Source organism: Salmo salar, chromosome 25 (assembly GCF_965601325.2).
Source record: "Salmo salar chromosome 25, fSalSal1, whole genome shotgun sequence".
NCBI classification, from domain to species: Eukaryota; Metazoa; Chordata; class Actinopteri; order Salmoniformes; family Salmonidae; genus Salmo; species Salmo salar.
Genome location: NC_138315.1, coordinates 3,602,952 through 3,624,182, shown reverse-complemented (window position 1 = coordinate 3,624,182; position 21,231 = coordinate 3,602,952). Strand labels below are relative to the sequence as shown.

The following is a 21,231-nucleotide window of genomic DNA, read 5'->3' as shown; positions in this document are numbered from 1 at the left end:
TTGCCACCTGACATCTACTTCTGATTCCTTACAGCACCTCGTCGTGCAACCAGATCCTCATTGACAATAATGCTTCTTATAGTTTTTCCTTTGTCGTAAAAATGTTCTACTTGTACATAGTTCACGTGTTTACATGGTTTGATTTGCACTTAGTTTTTATGCACAATGCAGTCTTATTTGTAAACCCTAACCCTTTATTTATACTTTTATATGTAAAGTTTGCATGTGTACTTTGAGCATACGTTGGGTCATTTCCACCCTCAGAAATAAACACTTTCTAGACATTTGTGATGTTCAACACTCATTTCATTCATAATATATACCTATTGATTCATTATGATGTCTGAAAAGGGCCCTGTGTTTTGCCTTAACAAATCCAGGCATGTTAAATGATATGTCACATTTTCACCAATCACAGGGCCCTAGTTATGGGCAGGGTACAATTTGACTCCATAAGCCCAAAATGGATGCCTTATACCAATCTGGGCTCAAACCCGGGCACACTTTTCAATTTCATCAGCTGCCATGCTTTGCTTACAGAACTCTGGGGGCTATTCCTGCTGGCGAACTTAAGTCTGCTTTCTGGAATACCCCACTGTCTACAAATGAGAACCTCAGCCCCATTTCTAAGCTTTATGAGAAAAGGAATGGTAAAAGCTGCTCTTAAGCGCCAATCAGAAGTTCAAACGATAACAAAGCTGTCACCCCACCATTAGGATTGGGTCATATCCAGATTTTCACATCATACCATCCTTCTCTCATCCCGAGATTTACGGTATTACCGGCATAGCAGACAAAGGGGCGCTACAAATGCAAGAAAAGCACAATGGGCCTCTACCAGAATGCAAAAAAAAACCTGCACAAACTAATATCGAAATCACATAGAAGCTGTTAGCCGTTAGCTAAATGCTAACGGGTGAAAACAAGCAAATTCAGCTCATAAAGTTATATGCATAGCTAGTAGCTACGGTATGTCATTTTCGTTGAGTGGACATTTTTACAAGCGAAAGTGAACAATAGAAATTGTGCAAATGAATAGTAGGAAGCTTAGGGAAAAAATAGCAACTGTACAGGTGACTCATCTGGCAGAATGGCATCAAATATCTTATAATGGCTATCATTTAGTAGTGAATTGCATGTAAGTGTAGCTTCATCACCTCATGTGCACCACACAACAGAGACTCACGGATAGATTTAGAATGCTATGGACTCACCAGCTCCCACTTCCTTCTGTTTTGCTATTTACAAACATGTGACTGGCTCAACTGTTCTGGGGAACTACTGTATGTTAAATAATGTGACAAGTGAAATGAAGAAAGCAATCTGCTTTATCTCCTAAGGTATTGCACAAGTTGACTGCAAGTGTTCATTTAAAAAGTAGCTATAAATATTAAAATTGATTGAAAAACAATCCCGTGGCTTTTTCAAAGTACCCCGGTATATACTGTTTAACTTATGGGCACGGTAGCGTCCCACCTGGCCAACATCCGGTGAAATTGCAGAGCGTGAAATTCAAAGCTACAGAATTATAAATATTTAACTTTCATAAAGTCACAAGTGTAATACATCAAAATAAAGCTTAACTTGTTAATCCAGCCGCTGTCAGATTTCAAAAAGGCTTTACGGTGAAAGCACACCATGCGATAATCTGAGGACAGCGCCCCGCATACAAAATCATGAAAAACATATTTCAACCAGGCAGGTGCGACACGAAAGTCAGAAATAGTGATATAAAAAATTGCTTACCTTTGATCTTCTGTTAGCACTCCAAAAGGTCCCAGTTACATCACATGGTCCTTTTGTTTGATAATGTCCTCTTTATATCAATAAAAATTCAGTTCAGCTGGCGTGCTTCAGTCAATAATCCACCTAGTATGCATACAAAATGAATCCCAAACGTTACTAATAAACTTTTCCAAACAAGTCAAACAACGTTTATAATCAAACCTTAGGTACCCTAATACGTAAATAATTTTACGTACGATACAATTTAAGACTGAGAATCGTTATTGTCTTTACCGGAGAAAAATACCAAAGAATGCGCTCTCATTCACGTGCTTGGAAACACTACAGCCAAAATGGGAGCCACCTAGAAAAACAAACATTTCTAGCTCATTTTTCCAAAAATCAACCTGAAAGTCTTTCTGTTGAGATCTAGTGGAAGCCCTAGGAACTGCAATCTGGGAGGACTTTGCCTTATAATAAAAGTGACAGCCATTGAAAATAGTGGTAGGCTGAACATTTTCTTTTGGGATGGTTTGTCCTCGGGGTTTTGCCTGCCATATCAGTTATGTTATACTCACAGACATTATTTTAACAGTTTTAGAAACTTTGGAGTGTTTTCTATCCAATATGCATATACATACACATATATGCATATCCCAGCTTCTGGGCTTGAGTAACAGGCAGTTTACTTTGGGCGCGCTTTCCATCTGGACGTGAAAATACTGCCCCCTTCCCAAGAGAGGTTAAGGTATACCTCCCTAACCTACCCATTTATATTCTTCACGATTCATTGGCTATATATCATACATTTATAAGTCCAAATGAATGTAGCAACTGCTTATTGACATTTTTAGGCTTAAACATGAAGATTGACTGACTATCCTACCGATCGGCGATGTCATTTACAAAATAGCCTCCAACAATCTACTCAGCAAATTGGATGCAGTCTATCAGTGCCATCCGTTTTGTCACCAAAGCCCCATGTACTACCCACCACAGTGACCTGTATGCTCACGTTGGCTGGCCCTTGCTTCATAGTTGTCGCCAAACCCATTGGCTCCAGGTCATCTGTAAGTCTTTGCAAGGTAAAGGCCAGCCTTCTCAGCTCACTGGTCACCATAGCAGCACCCACCCGTAGCTCACGCTCCAGCAGGTATATTTCACTGGTCACACCGAAAGCCAATTCCTCCTTTGGCTGCCTTTCCTTCCAGTTCTCTGCTGCCAATGACTGGAACGAACTGCAAAAATCACTGAAGCTGGAGACTCATTTCTCCCTCTAACTTTAAGCACCAGCTGTCTGAGCAGCTCACAGATCACTGCACCCGTACATAGCCCATCTGTAAATAGCCCATCCAACTACCTCATCATCCTTACTGTTATTTATTTTGCTTCTTTGCACCCCAGTATCTCTACTTGCACATTCATCTTCTGCACATCTATCACTCCAGTGTTTAATTGCTAAATTGTAATTATTTCGCCACTATGGTCTATTTATTGCCTTACCTCCCTTATCTTACCTCATTTGCACACACTGTATATAGACTTTTTCTATTGTGTTATTGACTGTATGTTTGTTTTTCCATGTGTAATTCTGTGTTTGTGTCGCACTGCTTTGCTTTATCTTGGCCAAGTCGCAGTTGTAAATGAGAACTTGTTCTCAACTAGCCTACCTGGTTAAAAAAAGGTAAAATAAACCTTGATTCTTTCAGCACTTTCCACAGTCTTCTTCCCTGCTACAACTTCAGTCATGGTGATCTGCTGCTGCTTTGGGAACTGTTTTGACATTCTCAAATGCTTTGCTGATTCGAAGTTACTGTTTATTGTCGACTTTCTCCTGTTTCCAAAAACATTTGGAAATTGTTTCGCACCTTATTTTTGTTGGCAAATGAGATTGATTTCTGTTCATTGTACTGCCTGTCAGCCATCAACAATCACCCATCTTCGCACGTGAATACGCTAACAGGCCAGGGGGAAGAAACTGTGTTGACGTGTGGTTGGATAGGGCAGTTCTCCACGGTAACAGTGCAGTAATTGGTCAAAATTACGAACCCACTTTCGATTGTACCCTTTTATGCGCTAAAAGTTGCGAGGATTGGTCAACATTGTGAGCTCTCGCAATATGCACTGATTGGTTGATTTTGCATTGAATTATGCGATCACGGAATCCTGGAGGGACTGGCTAGTTGATAAACTGAATCAGATTAGAGCTGAGGTTGGAGGAAAAACCTACAGGAGGGTACTTCTCTAGGAACATTGGAGAGTCCTAGTATAGGGAAAGGGTGCCATTTGGGACACTACCTTAGATATGCCAGTAAATAATGCTGATTTGCTCTGACCCCCAAATGGAATCTGGTCAGTTCAATAGCCTATCTACTAGGCCTAACATTTAAGGGTACAACTCCTGAGTCCTGTCCCCAGCTGCTGTCAGTAAAAGGGTCATGTTAATTTTGTCCTTCAACATTTTACAACTTTAGCAACAGAAAACAAAAAATAGGTTTATTGGAAAACCCTGTTTTGTCTGTTTTTGGTGGCTAATAAACCCAACCCAGCAGCTCTGGTCCCTTAGAATTACAATCATTATCAATCACCATAACTCATTCAGGTGTGATAGAATCCAACTTTGGGACTTGAGGCCTACTTGATTTTTCACGTTGACATCCGCATGTTCTACTAGCCTACATGATGGACTAAGTTGACCGTTCAATTGATTCAGAACACAGGACATGCTGTATTGCACTTTGCTGCATTGTCTCTGCTGCTGTAAAGGCAATGTAACAGCAATTGTTAGCCATGGATTTGGATGGTAGACTAATTTGCATACATTACATGCTATTCCTTATTGTACTGTCCTTAGAGGGGCTGAGAGGCTTGCCCATCACCTCAGCCAGCCAAACTGCATTCCATGTTATAACCATAACCATCTTCGATTCTTTGGGGTCATTTTCTGTCTCCGATTTGATATGCAGCAGGAAGAAGCAGATTTAATCTGTCCCAAATTGGACCCTATTTCCTGCATAGGAATATATGTTCCCAAAATAGCTGTGTTGGCGCCGGAGGGGATGGCTGCCGTTTTATTGGCTCTTAACCAACCATGCTATTTTGTTCGTTTTTTCACATTGTTTGTGACTTATTGTGTACATAATGTTGCTGCTACCGTCTCTTATGACTGAAAAGAGCTTCTGGATATCAGAACAGCGATTACTCACCTTGAATTGAACAAAGAATTTAAAAACTAATATCTTATGCTTCACTGGGTCGTGGCTGAAAGACTACATGAATAACATGCAGCTGGCGGGTTATACACTGTACTGGCAGTCACCACATCAGTCACTGGCTTCATCAATAAGTGCATCGATGACGCGTCCCCACAGTGACTGTACGAACATACCCCAACCAAAATCCATGGATTACAGGCAACTACCGCACTGAGCTAAAGGGTAGAGCTGCTGCTTATAACAAATCCCGCTATGCCCTCTGACGAACCATCAAACAGGACTAAGATCGATTTGTACTACACCGGCTCCGGTGCTTGTCGGTTGTGCCAGGGCTTGCAAACTATTACAGACTACACTTGTACTCACTGTATATAGACTTTTTGTTTTCTTTTGTTCTACTGTATTATTGACTGTTTTGTTTATTTCATGTGTAACTCTGTTGTATGTGTCGAATTGCAATGCTTTATCTTGGCCAGGTCGCTGTTGCAAATGAGAACTAGTTCTCAACTAGCCTACCTGGTTAAATAAAGGTGAAAAAAAGAGAAGCACATCCGAGAGCTGCCCAGTGACGTGAGCCTACCAGACAAGCTAAATTACTTCTATGCTTGCTTCGAGGCAAGCAACACTGAAACATGAATGAGCTGTTCCGGACGACTGTTTGATCATGCTCTCCGCAGCCGATGTGAGTAAGATCTTTAAACAGGTCAACATCCACAAGGCCCCAGGGCCAGATGGATTACCAGGACGTGTACTCCGAGCATGTGCTGACCAACTGGCAAGGGTCTTCACTGACATTTTCAACCCTTCCTGTCCGAGTCTGTAATACCAATATGTTTCAAGCAGACCACCATAGTCCCTGTGCCCAAGAACACTAAGGTAACCTGCCTAAATGGCTATCGACCCGTAGCACTCACGTCTGTAGCCATGAAGTGCTTTGAAAGGCTGGTCATGGCTCACATCAACACCATTATCCCAGAAACCCTAGACCCACTCCAATTTGCATACCTCCCCAAAAGATCCACAGATGTTGCAATCTCTACTGCAGTCCACACTGCCCTTTCACACCTGGACAAAAGGAACACCGATGTGAGAATGCTATTCATTGAGTACAGCGTTCAACACCATAGTTTCCTCAAAGCTCATCCCTAAGCCTAGGACACTGGGACTAATCAACTCCCTCTGCAACTGGATCCTAGACTTCCTGACAGGCTGCCCCAGGTGGTAAGGATCCTCAACAATGGGTCCCCTCGGGTGCGTGCTCAGTCCACTCCTGTACTCCCTGTTCACTCATGACTGCATGGCCAGGCACGACTCCAATGCTGTAATTAAGCTGGCCGATGACACAATATTGGTAGGCCTGATCACCGACAACGACGAGACATCATACAGGGAGGAGGTCAGAGACCTGGCCGTGTGGTGCCAGGACAACAGCCTCTCCCTGAAAGTGATCAAGACAAATGAGATGATTGTAGACTACAGGAAAAGGAGGGTTGAGATGGCCCCCATTCTCATCGACGAGGCTGTAGTGGAGCAGGTTGAGAGCTTCAAGTTCCTTGGTGTCCACATCACCAACAAACTAGAATGGTCCAAGCACACCAAGACAGTTGTGGAGATGGCACGACGAAACCTATTCCCCCCTCAGGAGACTGAAAAGATTTGGCATGAGTCTTCAGATCCGCAAAAGGTTCTACAGCTGCACATCGAAAGCATCCTGACGGCTTGCATCACTGTCTGGTATGGCAACTGCTTGGCCTCCGACCGCAAGGCACTACAGAAGGTAGTGCGTACGTCCCAGTACATCACTGAGGCCAAGCTTCCTGCTATCCAGGGCCTCTTTACCAGGCGGTGTCAGAGGAAGCCCCTGAAAAATTGTCAGAATCCAGCCACCCTAGTCTGTTCTTTCTGATCCCGCATGGCAAGCTATACCGGAGCACCCAGTCTGGGTCCAAAAGGCTTGTCAACAGCTTTTACCCCCAAGCAATAAGTTTCCTGAAAATCTAATCAAATGGCTAACCAGACTGCTTGCAACCCCCCCCTTTTACGCTGCTGCTACTGTGTTATTGTCTATGCATGAGTCACTTTTTAATAACTCTACCAACATGTACAGTTGAAGTCGGAAGTTTACGTACACCTTAGCCAAATACATTTTAAACTCAATTTTTCACAATTCCTGACATTTAATCCTAGTAAAAATTCCCTGTCTTTGGTCAGTTAGGATCACCACTTTATTTTAAGAATGTGACATGTCAGAATAATAGAGAATGATTTACTTCAGCTTTTATTTCTGTCATCACATTCCCAGTGGGTCACAAGTTACATACACTCAATTAGTATTTGGTAGCATTGCCTTTAAATTGTTTAACTTGGGTCAAACGTTTTGGGTAGCCTTTCACATGCTTCCCACAGTAAGTTGGGTGAATTTTGGCCCATTCCTCCTGACAAGAGCTGGTGAAACTGAGTCATGTTTGTAGGCCTCCTTGCTCGCACACGCTTTTTCAGTTCTGCCCACAAATTTTCTATGGGATTGAAGTCAGGGCTTTGTGATGGCCTCTCCAATACCTTGACTTTGTTATCCTTAAGCCATTTTGCCACAACTTTGGAAGTATGCTTGGGGTCATTGTCCATTTTGAAGACCCATTTGTGACCAAGCTTTAACTACCTGACTGATGTCTTGAGATGTCGCTTCAATATAGCCACATAATTGTCCCACCTCATGATGCCATCTATTTTGTGAAGTGCACCAGTCCCTCCTGCAGCAAAGCACCCCCACAACATGATGCTGCCACCCCCGTGCTTCATGGTTGGGATGGTGTTCTTCGGCTTGCAAGCCTCCCCCTTTTTACTCCAAACATAACGATGGTAATTATTGCCAAACAGTTCTATTTTTGTTTCATCAGACCAGAGGACATTTCTCCAAGAAGTATGATATTTTTCCCCATGTGCAGTTGCAAACCATAGTCTGTCTTTTTTATGGTGGTTTTGGAGCAGTGGCGTCTTCCTTGCTGAGCGGCCTTTTAGGTTATGTCGATATAGGACTAATTTTACTGTGGCTATAGATACTTTTGTACCTCTTTCCTCCAGCATCTTCACAAGGTCCTTTGCTATTGTTCTGGGATTGATTTGCACATTTCGCACTAAAATACGTTAATCTCCAGGAGACAGAACGCGTCTCCTTCCTGAGGGGTATGATGGCTGCGTGGTCCCATGGTGTTTATACTTGTACACTATTGTTTGTACAGATGAACATGGTACCTTCAGGTGTTTGGAAATTGCTCCCAAGGATGAACCATACGTGTGGAGGTCTACAATTGTTTTTCTGAGGTCTTGGCTGATTTCTTTTGATATTCCCATAATGTCAAGCAAAGAGGCCGTGAGTTTGAAGGTAGGCCTTGTAATACATCCAAAGGTACACCTCCAATTGACTCAAATGATGTCAATTAGCCTATCAGAAGCTTCTAAAGCCATGACATAATTTTTCTGGAATTTCCCAAGCTGTTTAAGGGCACAGTCAACTTAGTGTATGTAAACTTCTGACCCACTGGAATTGTGATACAGTGAGTTATAAGGGAAATAATATGTAAACAATTGTTGGAAAAATTACTTGTTATGCACAAAGTAGATGTCCTAACCGACTTGCCAAAACTATAGTTTGTTAGCAAGAAATTTGTGGAGTAGTTGAAAAACAATTTTTAATGACTCCAACCTAAGTGTTTGTAAACTTCCGACTTCAACTGTACATATCACCTCAATTACCTCGACTAACTGGTGCCCCCTCACATTGACTCTGTACTGGTACAGTAGCCTCGCTATTGTGATTTTACTGCTGCTCCTTAATAATTTGTTACTTGTATTTATTTTTTCTTGTTGCTATTTTTCGTAACTGCAGTGTTGTTTAGGGGCTCGTAAGTAAGCATTTCACTGTAAGGTCTACTATACCTGTTGTATTCAGCACGTGACAAATACATTTTGATTTGACTGGTCATGGTCCAAGATGTAATAGACAATTCAATAATTAGGCTAAATGTGTTGGATGTCTATTTCATAAAGATTTTGCTGGACATAATTGTACTGACATGAGTAGGCTCGTCTGCAATGCAGGCTGAAGTGCTCTTGTTGACTCTGTCCCGTAATACCGTGTAGAGCTGTTGGTTAGGGCTAGGTAGGGTTGCAAAGGTACGGTGTATTACTGGAAACATTCAAAGTTTACCACTAAATGACTAGAATTTGCTATCTTTCAAGGTTTTTATGTAATCTATCACAAGACACCTAGTGGCCCTTTTGATACTTCATATTATGATAGGTGTCTAGTTATCTCTGGCCCGATGTGCCTTAAGATTTTAAAATAACAAATAGACTTACAAAGCTGTAAAACATTATCCTAAATATAACCATCAACTTAGTGAACACCATTGGTGTTTTAATGATGGTTTCAGGATGAAATATCCTTACTTTTTTACACACTTATGTATTTGTTAATGTTTTGGTGTTAAACTGTTGGCAGTTGTGAAGAAAAGTCAATAGTTGTTGGAGTTGCGGAGTTCATTGAAAATAATGACATTGTTGAGTATTTCAAATCAAAGTTTATTTGTCACGTGCGCTGAGTACAACAGGTGTAGACCTTAGAGTGAAATGCTTACTTACAGGCTCTAACCAATAGTGCAAAAAATGTATTAGGTGAGCAATAGGTAGCTAAAGAAATAAAACAGTAAAAAGACAGGCTATATACAGTAGCGAGGCTATAAAAGTAGCGAGGCTACATACAGACACCGGTTAGTCAGGCTGATTGAGGTAGTATGTACATGTAGATATGGTTAAAGTGACTATGCATGTATGATGAACAGAGTAGCACTAGCGAGGGGGGTGGGTGGGACACAATGCAGATAGCCTGGTTAGCCAATGTGCAGGAGCACTGGTTGGTCTGCCAAATTGAGGTAGTATGTACATGAATGTATAAAGTGACTGTGCATATATGATAAACAGAGAGTAGCAGCATAAAAAGAGGGGTTGGGGGGGGGGGGGCACACAATGCAAATAGTCCAGGTAGCCATTTGATTACCTGTTCAGGAGTCTTATGGCTTGGGGGTAAAAACTGTTGAGAAGCCTTTTTGTTCTAGACTTGGCATTCTTGTACCGCTTGCCATGCGGTAGTAGAGAGAACAGTCTATGACTGGGGTGGCTGGGGTCTTTGACAATTTTTAGGGCCTTCCTCTGGCACCGCCTGGTGTAGAGGTCCTGGATGGCAGGCAGCTTTGCCCCAGTAATGTACTGGGCCGTATGCACTAACCTCTGTAGTGCCTTGCGGTCAGAGGCCGAGAAATTACCGTACCAGGCAGTGATGCAACCAGTCAAGATGCTCTCGATGTTGCCGCTGTAGTACAACATTTTGAGGATCTCAGGACCCATACCAAATCTTTGTAATTTCCTGAGAGGGAATATGCTTTGTCGTGCCCTCTTCACGACTGTCTTGGTGTGTTTAGACCATTCTAGTTTGTTGTTGATGTGGACACCAAGGAACTTGAAGCTCTCAACCTGCTCCACTACAGCCCCGTCGGCGAGAATGGGGGCGTGCTCGGTCCTCCTTTTCCTGTAGTCTACAATAATCTCCTTAGTCTTGGTTACGTTGAGGGATAGATTGTTATTCTGGCACCACCCGGCCAGGTCTCTGACTTCCTCCCTATAGGCTGTCATCTGCAAACTTAATGATGGTGTTGGAGTCATGCCTTGCCATGCAGTCGTGGGTGAACAGGGAGTACAGGAGGGGACTGAGTACGCACCCCTGGGGAGCTCCAGTGTTGAGGATCAGTGTGGCAGATGTGTTGCTACCTACCCTCACCACCTGGGGCCGGCCCGTCAGGATCCAGTTGCAGAGGGAGGTGTTTAGTCCCAGGATCCTTAGCTTAGTGATGAGCTTTGAGGGTGCTATGGTGTTGAATGCTGCGCTGTAGTCAATGAATAGCATTCTCACATAAGTGTTCCTTTTGTCCAGGTGGGAAAGGGCAGTGTGGAGTGCAATAGAGATCGCATCATCTGTTTGGGCGGTATGCAAATTGGAGTGGGTCTAGGGTTTCTGGGATAATGGTGTGAGCCATTACCAACCTTTCAATGCACTTCATGGCTACGGACGTGAGTGATAAGGGTCTGTAGTCATTTAGGCAGGTTTCCTTTGTTTTCTTGGGCACAGGGACTTTGGTGGTCTGCTTGAAACATGTTGTTATTAGAGACTCAATCAGAGACGTTGAAAATGTCAGTGAATACACCTGCCATTTGGCCAGCACATGTCCTGGTAATCCGTCTGGCCCTGGGGCCTTGTGTATGTTGACCTGTTTAAAGGTCTTACTCACTTTGGCTACGGAGAGTGTGATCACACAGTCGTCCGGAACAGCTGATGCTCTCATGCCTTCCTCAGTGCTGCTTGCGTCAAAGCGAGCATGGAAGTGATTTAGCTTGTCTGGTAGGCTCGTTTCACTGGGCAGTTCGGCTGTGCTTCCCTTTGTAGTCTGTAATAATTTACAAGCCCTGCCACATAAGACAAGCATTGGAGCCGGTGAAGTATGATTCAATCTTAGCCCTGTAATGACTCTTTGCCTGTTTGATGGTTCGTTGCAGGGCATAGCAGGATATCTTGTAAGCTTCCGGGTTAGTCCCGCACCTTGAAAGCGGCAGCTCTACCCTTTTAGCTCAATGCGAATGTTGCCTGTAATCCATGGCTTCTGGTTGGGGTATGTACGTACAGTCACTGGGGACGACTTCCTCGATGCACTTATTGATAAAGCCAGTGACTGATGTGGTGTACTCGTCAATGCCATCGGAAGAATCCCGGAACATGTTCCAGTCTGTGATAGCAAAACAGTCCTGTAGTTTAGCATCTGCTTCACCTGACCACTTTTTTATAGACCGAGTCACTGGTGCTTCCTGCTTTAATTTTTGCTTGTAAGCAGGAATCAGGAGGGTAGAGTTGTGGTCGGATTTACCAAATGGAGGGCGAGGGAGAGCTTTGTTACGCGTCTCTGTGTGTGGAGTACAGGTGATCTAGAATTTGTTTTCCCTCTGGTTGCACATTTAACATGTAGATGGAAATTTGGTAGAACTGATTTAAGCTTCCCTGCATTGTAGTCTCCGGCCGCTAGGAGCGCTGCCTCTGGGTGAGTGGTTTCCTGTTTGCTTATTTCCTTATACAGCTGACTGAGTGCGGTCTTAGTGCCAGCATCTGTCTGTGGTGGTAAATAAACAGCCACGAAAAGTATAGCTGAAAACTCTCAAGGCAAGTACTGTGGCCTGCAATTTATCACATTATACTCTACATCAGGCAAGCAAATATTCGATATTTGTGATCGTACCTCGTCTAGTTTATTGTCCAATGATTGCACATTGGCTTGTAGTATTGATGGTAACGGCAGATTTCCCAATCGCCTTTTCCGGATCCTGACCAGATATCCGGCTCTTTGTCCTCTGTACTTGCGTCGCTTCCTCTTGCAAGTAACGGGGATGTCGGTCCTGTGGGGTGTTTGGAGAATATCTTGTGCGCCCTCCTTGTTCTAGAAAAAATCTTTGTCTAATCCGAGGTGAGTGATCGCTGTCCTGATATCCAGAAGCTCTTTTTTGCCGTAAGATACGGTGGCAGAAACATTATGTACAAAATAAGTTGCGAAAAAAACCACATAATAGCACAATTGGTTGGGCGCCCATAAAACAGCTACCATGTCTTCCGGCGTTATTTTATTTGTGTCCATATTGCCCATGAGTTTCTAGTAGATAGACCATATGGTTCAAGAGAACATCTAACGCTTTTTTCAGTTCTTTTGACCCATATGGTGTATCTAGTAGAAGCTAATGGGCAATATGGACACACGAAAAATACATTAAAAAAAAGTTATTGTATAAATGACCAATACTGGATTTGCAGCAGTAAAATTTCCACCCCTGCAATACATGTAGGTCAGGAAAGGGGGTTGGATATAGCCTAATCTTCCTGGTGCTTTGGACTTTAGCAATATGGCACCGCACAGTATGGCTGCCGTCTTGCGGATGCACCTGAGCTCAATTTCGTGTCTCATAGCAAAGGGTCGGAATACTTATGTAAATAAGGTATTTCTGTTTAGTTTATTTATTACTGTTCAAAAATTCCTGTTTTCGCTTTGTCATTATGGGGTAGTGTATGTAGATTGAGGAATTGTTTTTATTTCATCCGTTTTAGAATACGGCTGTAATGTAACAAAATGTGGAAAAGGGAAGAGGTCTGAATACTTTCTGAATGCACTGTATTGGAACAGTGACATGTTTTGGCTCTGTACTCCAGCACTTTAGATTTGAAATGATGCAATGATTATGAAGTTAAAGTGCAGACTGTCAGCTTTAACTTGAGGGGATTTTCATCCAAATCGGGTGAACCGTTTAGAAATTATAGCACATTTTATACAACCCCCATTTTAGGGGACAAAAAGTATTGGGACAAATTCACTTGTGTATTAAAGTAGTAAAAAGTTAAGTATTTGGCCACATATTCGTAGCATGCAATGACTACATCAACCTTGGGAATCTACAAATTTGCTGTATCCATTTGCTGTTTGTTTTGGTTGTGTTTCAGATTATTTTTTGCCCAATAAAAATGTACGGTATATTTTGGAGTAATTTCTATTGTAAATAAAAGTAGAATGTTTCTAAACACTTCTACATTCTTGTAGATGCTACCATGATTATGGATAATCCTGAATGAATGGTGAATACTGATCAATGAGAAAGTTAGAGGTATATCATACCCCCCATGAAAATATTAACCTCCCCTGTTATTGTAATGATAAGAGGTGAGCATGTTTTTGGGGTATGATATTTGTGCCTCTAACTTAATCATTCATCATTATTCTCGATTTAATTCAGGTCTATCTGTAATCATGGTAGCATCCACATTAATGAATAAGTGTTTGGAAACATACGGGCCATTATAACCTTATTTCTGTGGTAAATGGTGCCTAGGCCTAAGTGCTCTTTTCACAGGCACAGCCCCTTGTTGAATGACATAGCTGTACTCTGACTTGACTGGTACCCTCCCTGAGGAAAGAAGGGGAGAGTAGATATCTCCTCCCCCCTGGTGTTGTGCACTGAAAAAATGTATGACCTCCCTTTCCTAAATGTATCATCGTCTGTCAGTGGCTTCGATGCCAGAAATGTGACAACGCAGCAAGGCAAAGGGAAAACAATCAATATCATGAAGCATTCTCCATCCGGACGTTGCCTTAGGAGGACCGTGTAGTAACCCTTTACCCTGGTCCGTGAAAAGAAGTCATTTGATTTCGTCTATCCAGCTTTTTAGGTGCTATTGATTAATTCATTGATCATTTTGTAACAATAATGTTATCAGGCATTAGTCTACATGCAATGGTGGATTTCTTCTCATTTCAATTAAAATGTAAGGGGCTTTATTGGCATGGCGTACATATGTTTGCATTGCCAAAGCAAGTGAAATAAACAATACAAATTTACAGTAAACATTACACTCGCAAAAGTTCCAAAAGAATAAAGACCTTTCAAATGTCATTGTCTAATGTACAGTGTTGTAATAAACTGCAAATAGTTAAAGTATAAAAGAGAAAATAAATAAACATGCAATGTGTTTGTTCTTCACTGGTTGCCCTTTTCTTGTGGCAACAGGTCACAAATCTTGCTGCTGTGATTGCACACTGGTATTTCACCCAATAGATATGGGAGTTTATCAAAATTGGGTTTGTATTCAAATTCTTTGTGGGTCTGTGTAATCTGAGGGAAATATGTGTCTCTAATATGGTCATGTTTGGCAGGAGGTTAGGAAGTGCAGCTCAGTTTCCACCTCATTTTGTGGGCATTGTGCACATAGCCTGTCTTCTCGAGAGCCAGGTCTGCCTTCGGTGGCCTTTCTCATTCACAAGCCAATGCTTACTGAGTAGTAAAATATTTCCTTAATTTTGGGTCAGTCACAGTGGTCAGATATTTTGCCACAGTGTACTTTCTGTGTAAGGCCAAATAGCATTCTAGTTTGCTGTTTTTTTGTAAATTCTTTCCACTGTGTCAAGTAATTATTTTTGTTTTCTCATGATTTAACCTCTATGGGCTACTCAACAGCCAGTGTAATCCCATGGCGCGTTATTCAAATACCTCAAAAATGCAAAAACTTCAATTTTTCAAACATATGACTATTTTACACCATTTTAAAGACAAGACTCTCGTTAATCTAACCACACTGTCCGATTTCAAAAAGGCTTTACAACGAAAGCAAAACATTAGATTATGTCAGCAGAGTACCCAGCCAGAAATAATCAGACACCCATTTTTCAAGCTAGCATATAATGTCACATAAACCCAAACCACAGCTAAATGCAGCACTAACCTTTGATGATCTTCATCAGATGACAACCCTAGGACATTATGTTATACAATACATGCATGTTTTGTTCAATCAAGTTCATATTTATATCAAAAACCAGCTTTTTACATTAGCATGTGACTAGCATGTGACTAGCATTCCCACCGAACACTGCCGGTGAATTTACTAAATTACTCACGATAAACGTTCACAAAAAGCAGAACAATTATTTTAAGAATTATAGATACAGAACTCCTCTATGCACTCGATTTGTCCGATTTTAAAATAGCTTTTCGGTGAAAGCACATTTTGCAATATTCTCAGTAGATAGCCCGGCATCACAGGGCTAGCTATTTAGACACCCAGCAAGTTTAGCACTTCACCAAAGTCAGATTTACTATAAGAAAAATGTTATTACCTTTGCTGTCTTCGTCAGAATGCACTCCCAGGACTTCTACTTCAATAACAAATGTTGGTTTGGTCCCAAATAATCCATTGTTATATCCAAATAGCGGCGTTTTGTTCGCGCGTTCAAGACACTATCCGAAAGGGTAAATAAGGGTGACGAGCATGGCGCAATTCGACACAAAAAATGTCTAAATATTCCATTACCGTACTTCGAAGCATGTCAACCGCTGTTTAAAATCATTTTTTATGCCATTTTTCTCGTAAAAAAGCGATAATATTCTGACCGGGAATCTGCGTTTAGGTAAACAGACGAAAGAAAATAAAGCATGGGGTCGACTCGGGCATGCGCCTAAGCCAATAGTACTCTGATCGGCCACTTGCCAAACGCGATAGTGTGTTTCAGCCAGAGGCTGCCTCGATATCGTTCAGCTTTTTCCCGGGCTCTGAGAGCCTATGGGAGCCGTAGGAAGTGTCACGTTATAGCAAAGATCCTCAGACTTCAATAAAAAGAGCCAAGATAAACAATAACTTGTCAGACAGGCCACTTCCTGCATGGAATCTTCCCAGGTTTTGGCCTGCCATATGAGTTCTGTTATACTCACAGACACCATTCAAACAGTTTTAGAAACTTTAGGGTGTTTTCTATCCAAAGCCAATAATTATATGCATATTCTAGTTACTGGGCAGGAGTAGTAACCAGATTAAATCGGGTACGTTTTTTATCTGGCCGTGTCAATACTGCCCCCTAGCCCTAACAGGCTAATTTGGTCTAATTGTTTTGCTGTCCTGGATTTTTTTCCCCCCTTGATAGTAATAGTCCATTCAGGTAATTTTGTCCAAAGTCAAGGTTTTAGGTATGGAATTTGGATTGAAGGTTTTAATGTTGAGGTTAGTATCCTGTATAAGTCCTTGCGGAAAAATGTCAAGTTTATCTACATTTATCAAACTCTAACTCTTTTTTGCAGAAGAGCTCCTCTCTCTCCGACCTGAAGATAATTTATGCCTCTCAGCTTGATTTATCCAACCCCTCATTTCAATGACTCATTGACCTTACTGCTGGCGGCAATGCTGGGTTATTTAGCATTGTTTTAAAAGCCATTCAGTGCTTATACTGATCCATATTCACAGTGTAATGAACAAAAGGAGTCACTTTTTAAAAATTATTGACCAGAGCCTGTGTTCATAAAGCGTCCTGATCTAGTATCTTGTCCCCCTGTCCATGTTATCGTATTTATTATCATCTAAGAGGCAAAACAGATCCTAAATTATTGTAGATGGGTTGGATGGCTTTGTGTGCCAGTCATGTCCTTGTGCTTATCACTGCAAGGCATTGGCCTACAAATGGGGCGGCAGGTAGCCTGGCGGGTAGGAGCGTTGGGCCAGTAACCGAAAGGTTGCTGGATTGAATCCCAGAGCTGACAAGGTAAAAATCTGTCGTTCTACCCCTGAGCAAGGTAGTTAACCCACTGTTCCCTGGGCGCCGAAGACGTGGATGTTGATTATGGCAGGCCCCTTCACCCCTCTGATTCAGAGGAGTTGGATTAAATGCGGAAGACACATTTCAGTTGAATGCATTGTTGTACAACTAACTAGGTATTCCACTTTCCAAATGGCCGCATCCCCTCCACTGTTAGCCTTCATTTTTAAAACAGTCCCACTCCCCTCAATGGTTATTGGGCTGTCCTCACTCCTACCGTCACGGCTCACACCACAATAAAATTATCTATTCTTTGCCTTCCTCTCCTCCCCTATCTCCTGCCGTCTCTCTTCTTGTCATCGCTCTCTCACTTGAATCGCTTTGTCTTCCCCTCTCATCCTTTTTCTTGCACTGAGAACTGTGTCCTCTTCTTGCAGACAGAATCACATTAGGCTTAGTTTCACAGAATGATTTTCACTGAATAGGCTGTATCTCACTATCCCTCTTTAGGCTTTATTGTAGTGTCTCGACTATCTGGACTACCTTCTACTTCAAACAGTGAATCAATCTCCATGGGACTGCTACAGTTAGCTCAAGAACTGAGCCTACGTCTTCCTCCAAGAATGCCTGCATATTTGAATATGCATTCTAATGCATTCTAATGATCTCTCTTCTCTTTTGATGAAGGCTTGAGGGGCAAACTGCCTTCATTCATTGACTGCTGAAACAAAATATTGTTTAATTTGTGAGTAATGGCTGTATTTCTTATACTTTATCTCTATCTTCTCCACAGACGGATAACCTCGATGGGGCCTTCTGTGTGCCGGACATCAAGCTACACAGCAACCCATCGGCGTTCAACGTGTACTGCAACGTGCGCCACTGCGTGCTGGACTGGCAGCAGCGGGAGTCGTCCCTGGCCTCACAAAGCTCCGTGCAGAGCGGTGACTCGGACAGCGAGGAGGAGGAGGAGTACCGTGAGCCCGCCATCAAGCTGCCAAAGGTAACTTCAGAAGCACAGGGATGGGAACAGGGTTGGTGGAAGGGTAGAAATATATTGAATAGAACAGACATTCACATCAGCGTTCCTTGACAGGTTGCCATATTGATTGTACCCACATGTAGTCAAATTGAGTGCCCTACTCAAATTGCTGTGGTCGGAGGGGCTTTGTCCGTTCTAGTAACTACATTTTTATGGGTGGAAAGAAACACCGGGCAAGCTAAAACGAATGCACTCGGAGGGAGGCAAACAGTGTAGGGAGAGGGATGCTTGCCAGTACGACTAGAGAAGTAGGCCTGCATGACTACAGGGGATGTGCTAGCCTGGGAGTCAGATCAGTCTTCTTTTGCAGACTCCAATTCAAGGGTGGTATCCAAAATCAAGCGTGATATCCAATATATTGGGATAACAGGTTGAGGACCCAAGCTAGATAGCCCGGTAAATTAGAATTTTTACCCGCGGGAAATTCTAATTTACCGGGCTATCTAGCTTGGGTCCTCAACCTGTTATCCCAATATATTGGATATCACGCTTGATCCATCAAGCTTCCTAAGGTCAGAAATAATGGAACAAATTGGTATCATTTTAATCCACCTCAATTGTCCTAAAATATGAAATGCATCTTGAATTTTCCTAAATAATCAGTTAGCAAAATATAAGTTGGAATGTGATCTCCTTAGTATGTTGCACATCATATCGTACCTTAAGGTAGGACAGATGTCCAAAGTTATACTCATCCATTTTAGTCAAGGCTATATGGTGTATGGTGAACTTTGCCTCTAGATGTTGACCTAGAGTCAGTTTAGCATTTTCTCCACCAAAGGTTAGGATTTGGAAGCTGATCCTTGATCTCTACCTAGTGAAATTTTCACCCACTGTAGCCTATATCCTGTATCTCCCATTGCTCTCAGGTTCCCGCCCCGACACTGAGCTCTGTTTCTCTGGGTTAGTGTTGTTGAACCCTTTTGACTGCCATGATGATAATTTATAGCAACACTATGAGAGGCTTAAAGCGCTGGTCTGTGAGGATTAGCTACTGCCTTGTCACTCTCATTCTTGCTGTCTCTCACTCTCGCTGTCTCTCTGGCTCACTATCTTTATCTTTTTCTCTTTTAGCTCTCTCTGTGTCTCACTTTCTCTTAATGACTATTTTCTCTTTCCCTCCCTGCTTTTCTCTGCGTCTGTCTGTCCCACTCTGCTCGTCACTGCTTTGCCACTGTGGCCTCATTGAAACAGAGCACGTCCCCAGGAGCAATATCACAGCACACAGAGTAGGGAGTGTGTATGTAGCCTGTCTTTGTTTGCGTGTGTGTGTGTGTCCTGCAATCCCCGCATTTTTTTTTGTGCCGGCCGTCAGCTCATTAGCTGTTTACAGACAAATTTTCAGCTGAATACTTTTTGAACTTCATATAAACTAGGCTACTTTTATTAAAAGTTTCAAATCTCTAGTCCGTCGAGCCCTCTCCCGCTAGAATGAACGGTATGCATCTTCTAGCGATCTATTGATCCCGAGTGGCGCAGCGGTCGAAGTCACTGCATCTCAGTGCTAGAGGCGTCACATCAGACCCTGGTTCGATTCCAGGCTGAATCACAACCGGCTGTGATTGGGAGTCCCATAGGGCAGTGGACAATTAGCCCAGCGTCGTTCGGGTTCGGCTGCGGTAGGCCGTCATTGTAAATAAGTATTTGTTCTTAACTGACAAAAAAATTGGATATATAGCGCCAGTCACAAAGCGAGCGACGGCAGGGAAACGCAGTCTGCGGTCTGTCCTACCTCCCAGTACAATTTGTGTGCGCAGAGGTTGGTTGCAGTCAAATTTCTTTGCACGGAGAAGGGCGAGGGCATGATGTGTGAATTTGCATGTCCCATGTAATGTAAGTGGTAACGATGAGTCGAAATCCACTTAGTGAGTGACTCTCATCAGTCAGTGTAACCTACCGAATTGCATCGGTGAGAAAGCTGTTCATTTGGTCCATAATTTGCATAGGCTACTGCAGATAAATTATGAAAACATTCGACAAAGATGGTGAATCATCACTGCAGGAACAATGGGTAGTGGAGAGCATCATTCTGGTCCAAATTTGATTATTAGGCCCTCACGTGATCCAGGCATTAAAATAGAATTCAACAATATTCAAAAATGTTTTGACCTCATTAGGGAATCAACTAAATGTATTGAAAATGTATTAGTTTTCCCAAGTTTATCATAAGACCTGAACAGAATGGGGGCGGAGATACCTAGTCAATTACACAACTGAATGCATTCAACCGAAATGTGTCTTCCGCATTTAACCCAACCCCTCTGAGTCAGAGAGGTGCGGTGGGCTGCCTTAATCGACATTGACATCCACGTCACCGGCGCCCAGGGAGCAGTTGTTGTTGGGGTTAACCGTCTTGCTCAAGGGCAGAATGACAGATTTTTACCTTCCAGTTGCTTGCCCAACGCTCCTATCCGCTAGGCTACCCTGCCACCTTTGCCGTGATTCGTATTTCCTGCAACTTTTTGAATAGGCAACGAGAATGCCCTTATCTGTGTGTGTGCGGTGTGCACGTCTACCTCTTTGTGTAGCCTTTAGCAATGATGGAAAGGCTTTCCTATAAACCTTGTCAATTAAATGCTAAGGTAGAATGATTATTTTCATCAATCCAGTGGGTATTTATTTAGCAAACTCTACCATCACATGTACGCTACAAAAACACAGCTAAACAACAGCCTCTTGCAAGGTGCACACTTGAATTAAAGGGTCACTTTTTGATAGGGGACTCTGTTACAGAGGAGTGTAAATGCTCTTTTTAGGCTGGAACATTTTGTTGAATTGTATTGTATGTTTTAATTCTGAAATGTATTGATTGTTGCTGCCGCCTTGGCCACGTCTCCCTTGAAAATGAGACTCTGGGTCTCAATGGGCTTTTCCTGGTTAAATAAAATTACTACACCCAAAAATCTATATTTCTCAGATGTTTCCCAGACCTCATTTGGTCTCCAAATGTGGTTTAAGCATTGTTGTGGACTTAACATCCAATTTAGTTGTTTTTCTATTTTTAAAAAGTCAGATTTTGAGAGCGAAAACATGAAGAAGAAAAAAAAGGAGAAAAGGGAAACTTGGAAAAACTTACAGGAGAAAACAGAAT

General features: G+C 42.4%; 1 protein-coding gene across 21 annotated transcripts in view; it reads left to right on the top strand.

Annotated features, from left to right (window-relative positions):
• LOC100380858 (E3 ubiquitin-protein ligase MYCBP2) overlaps positions 1-21,231 on the top strand; it is a 354,690-nt gene that overhangs the window by 15,240 nt on the left and 318,219 nt on the right. For all 21 annotated transcript variants that reach the window (XM_082968826.1, XM_082968836.1, XM_082968833.1 and 18 more), the window contains exon 3: positions 17,892-18,101. In XM_082968826.1, the coding sequence (XP_082824952.1) occupies positions 17,892-18,101 (210 nt within the window). The remainder of the gene's footprint in view (positions 1-17,891; positions 18,102-21,231) is intronic.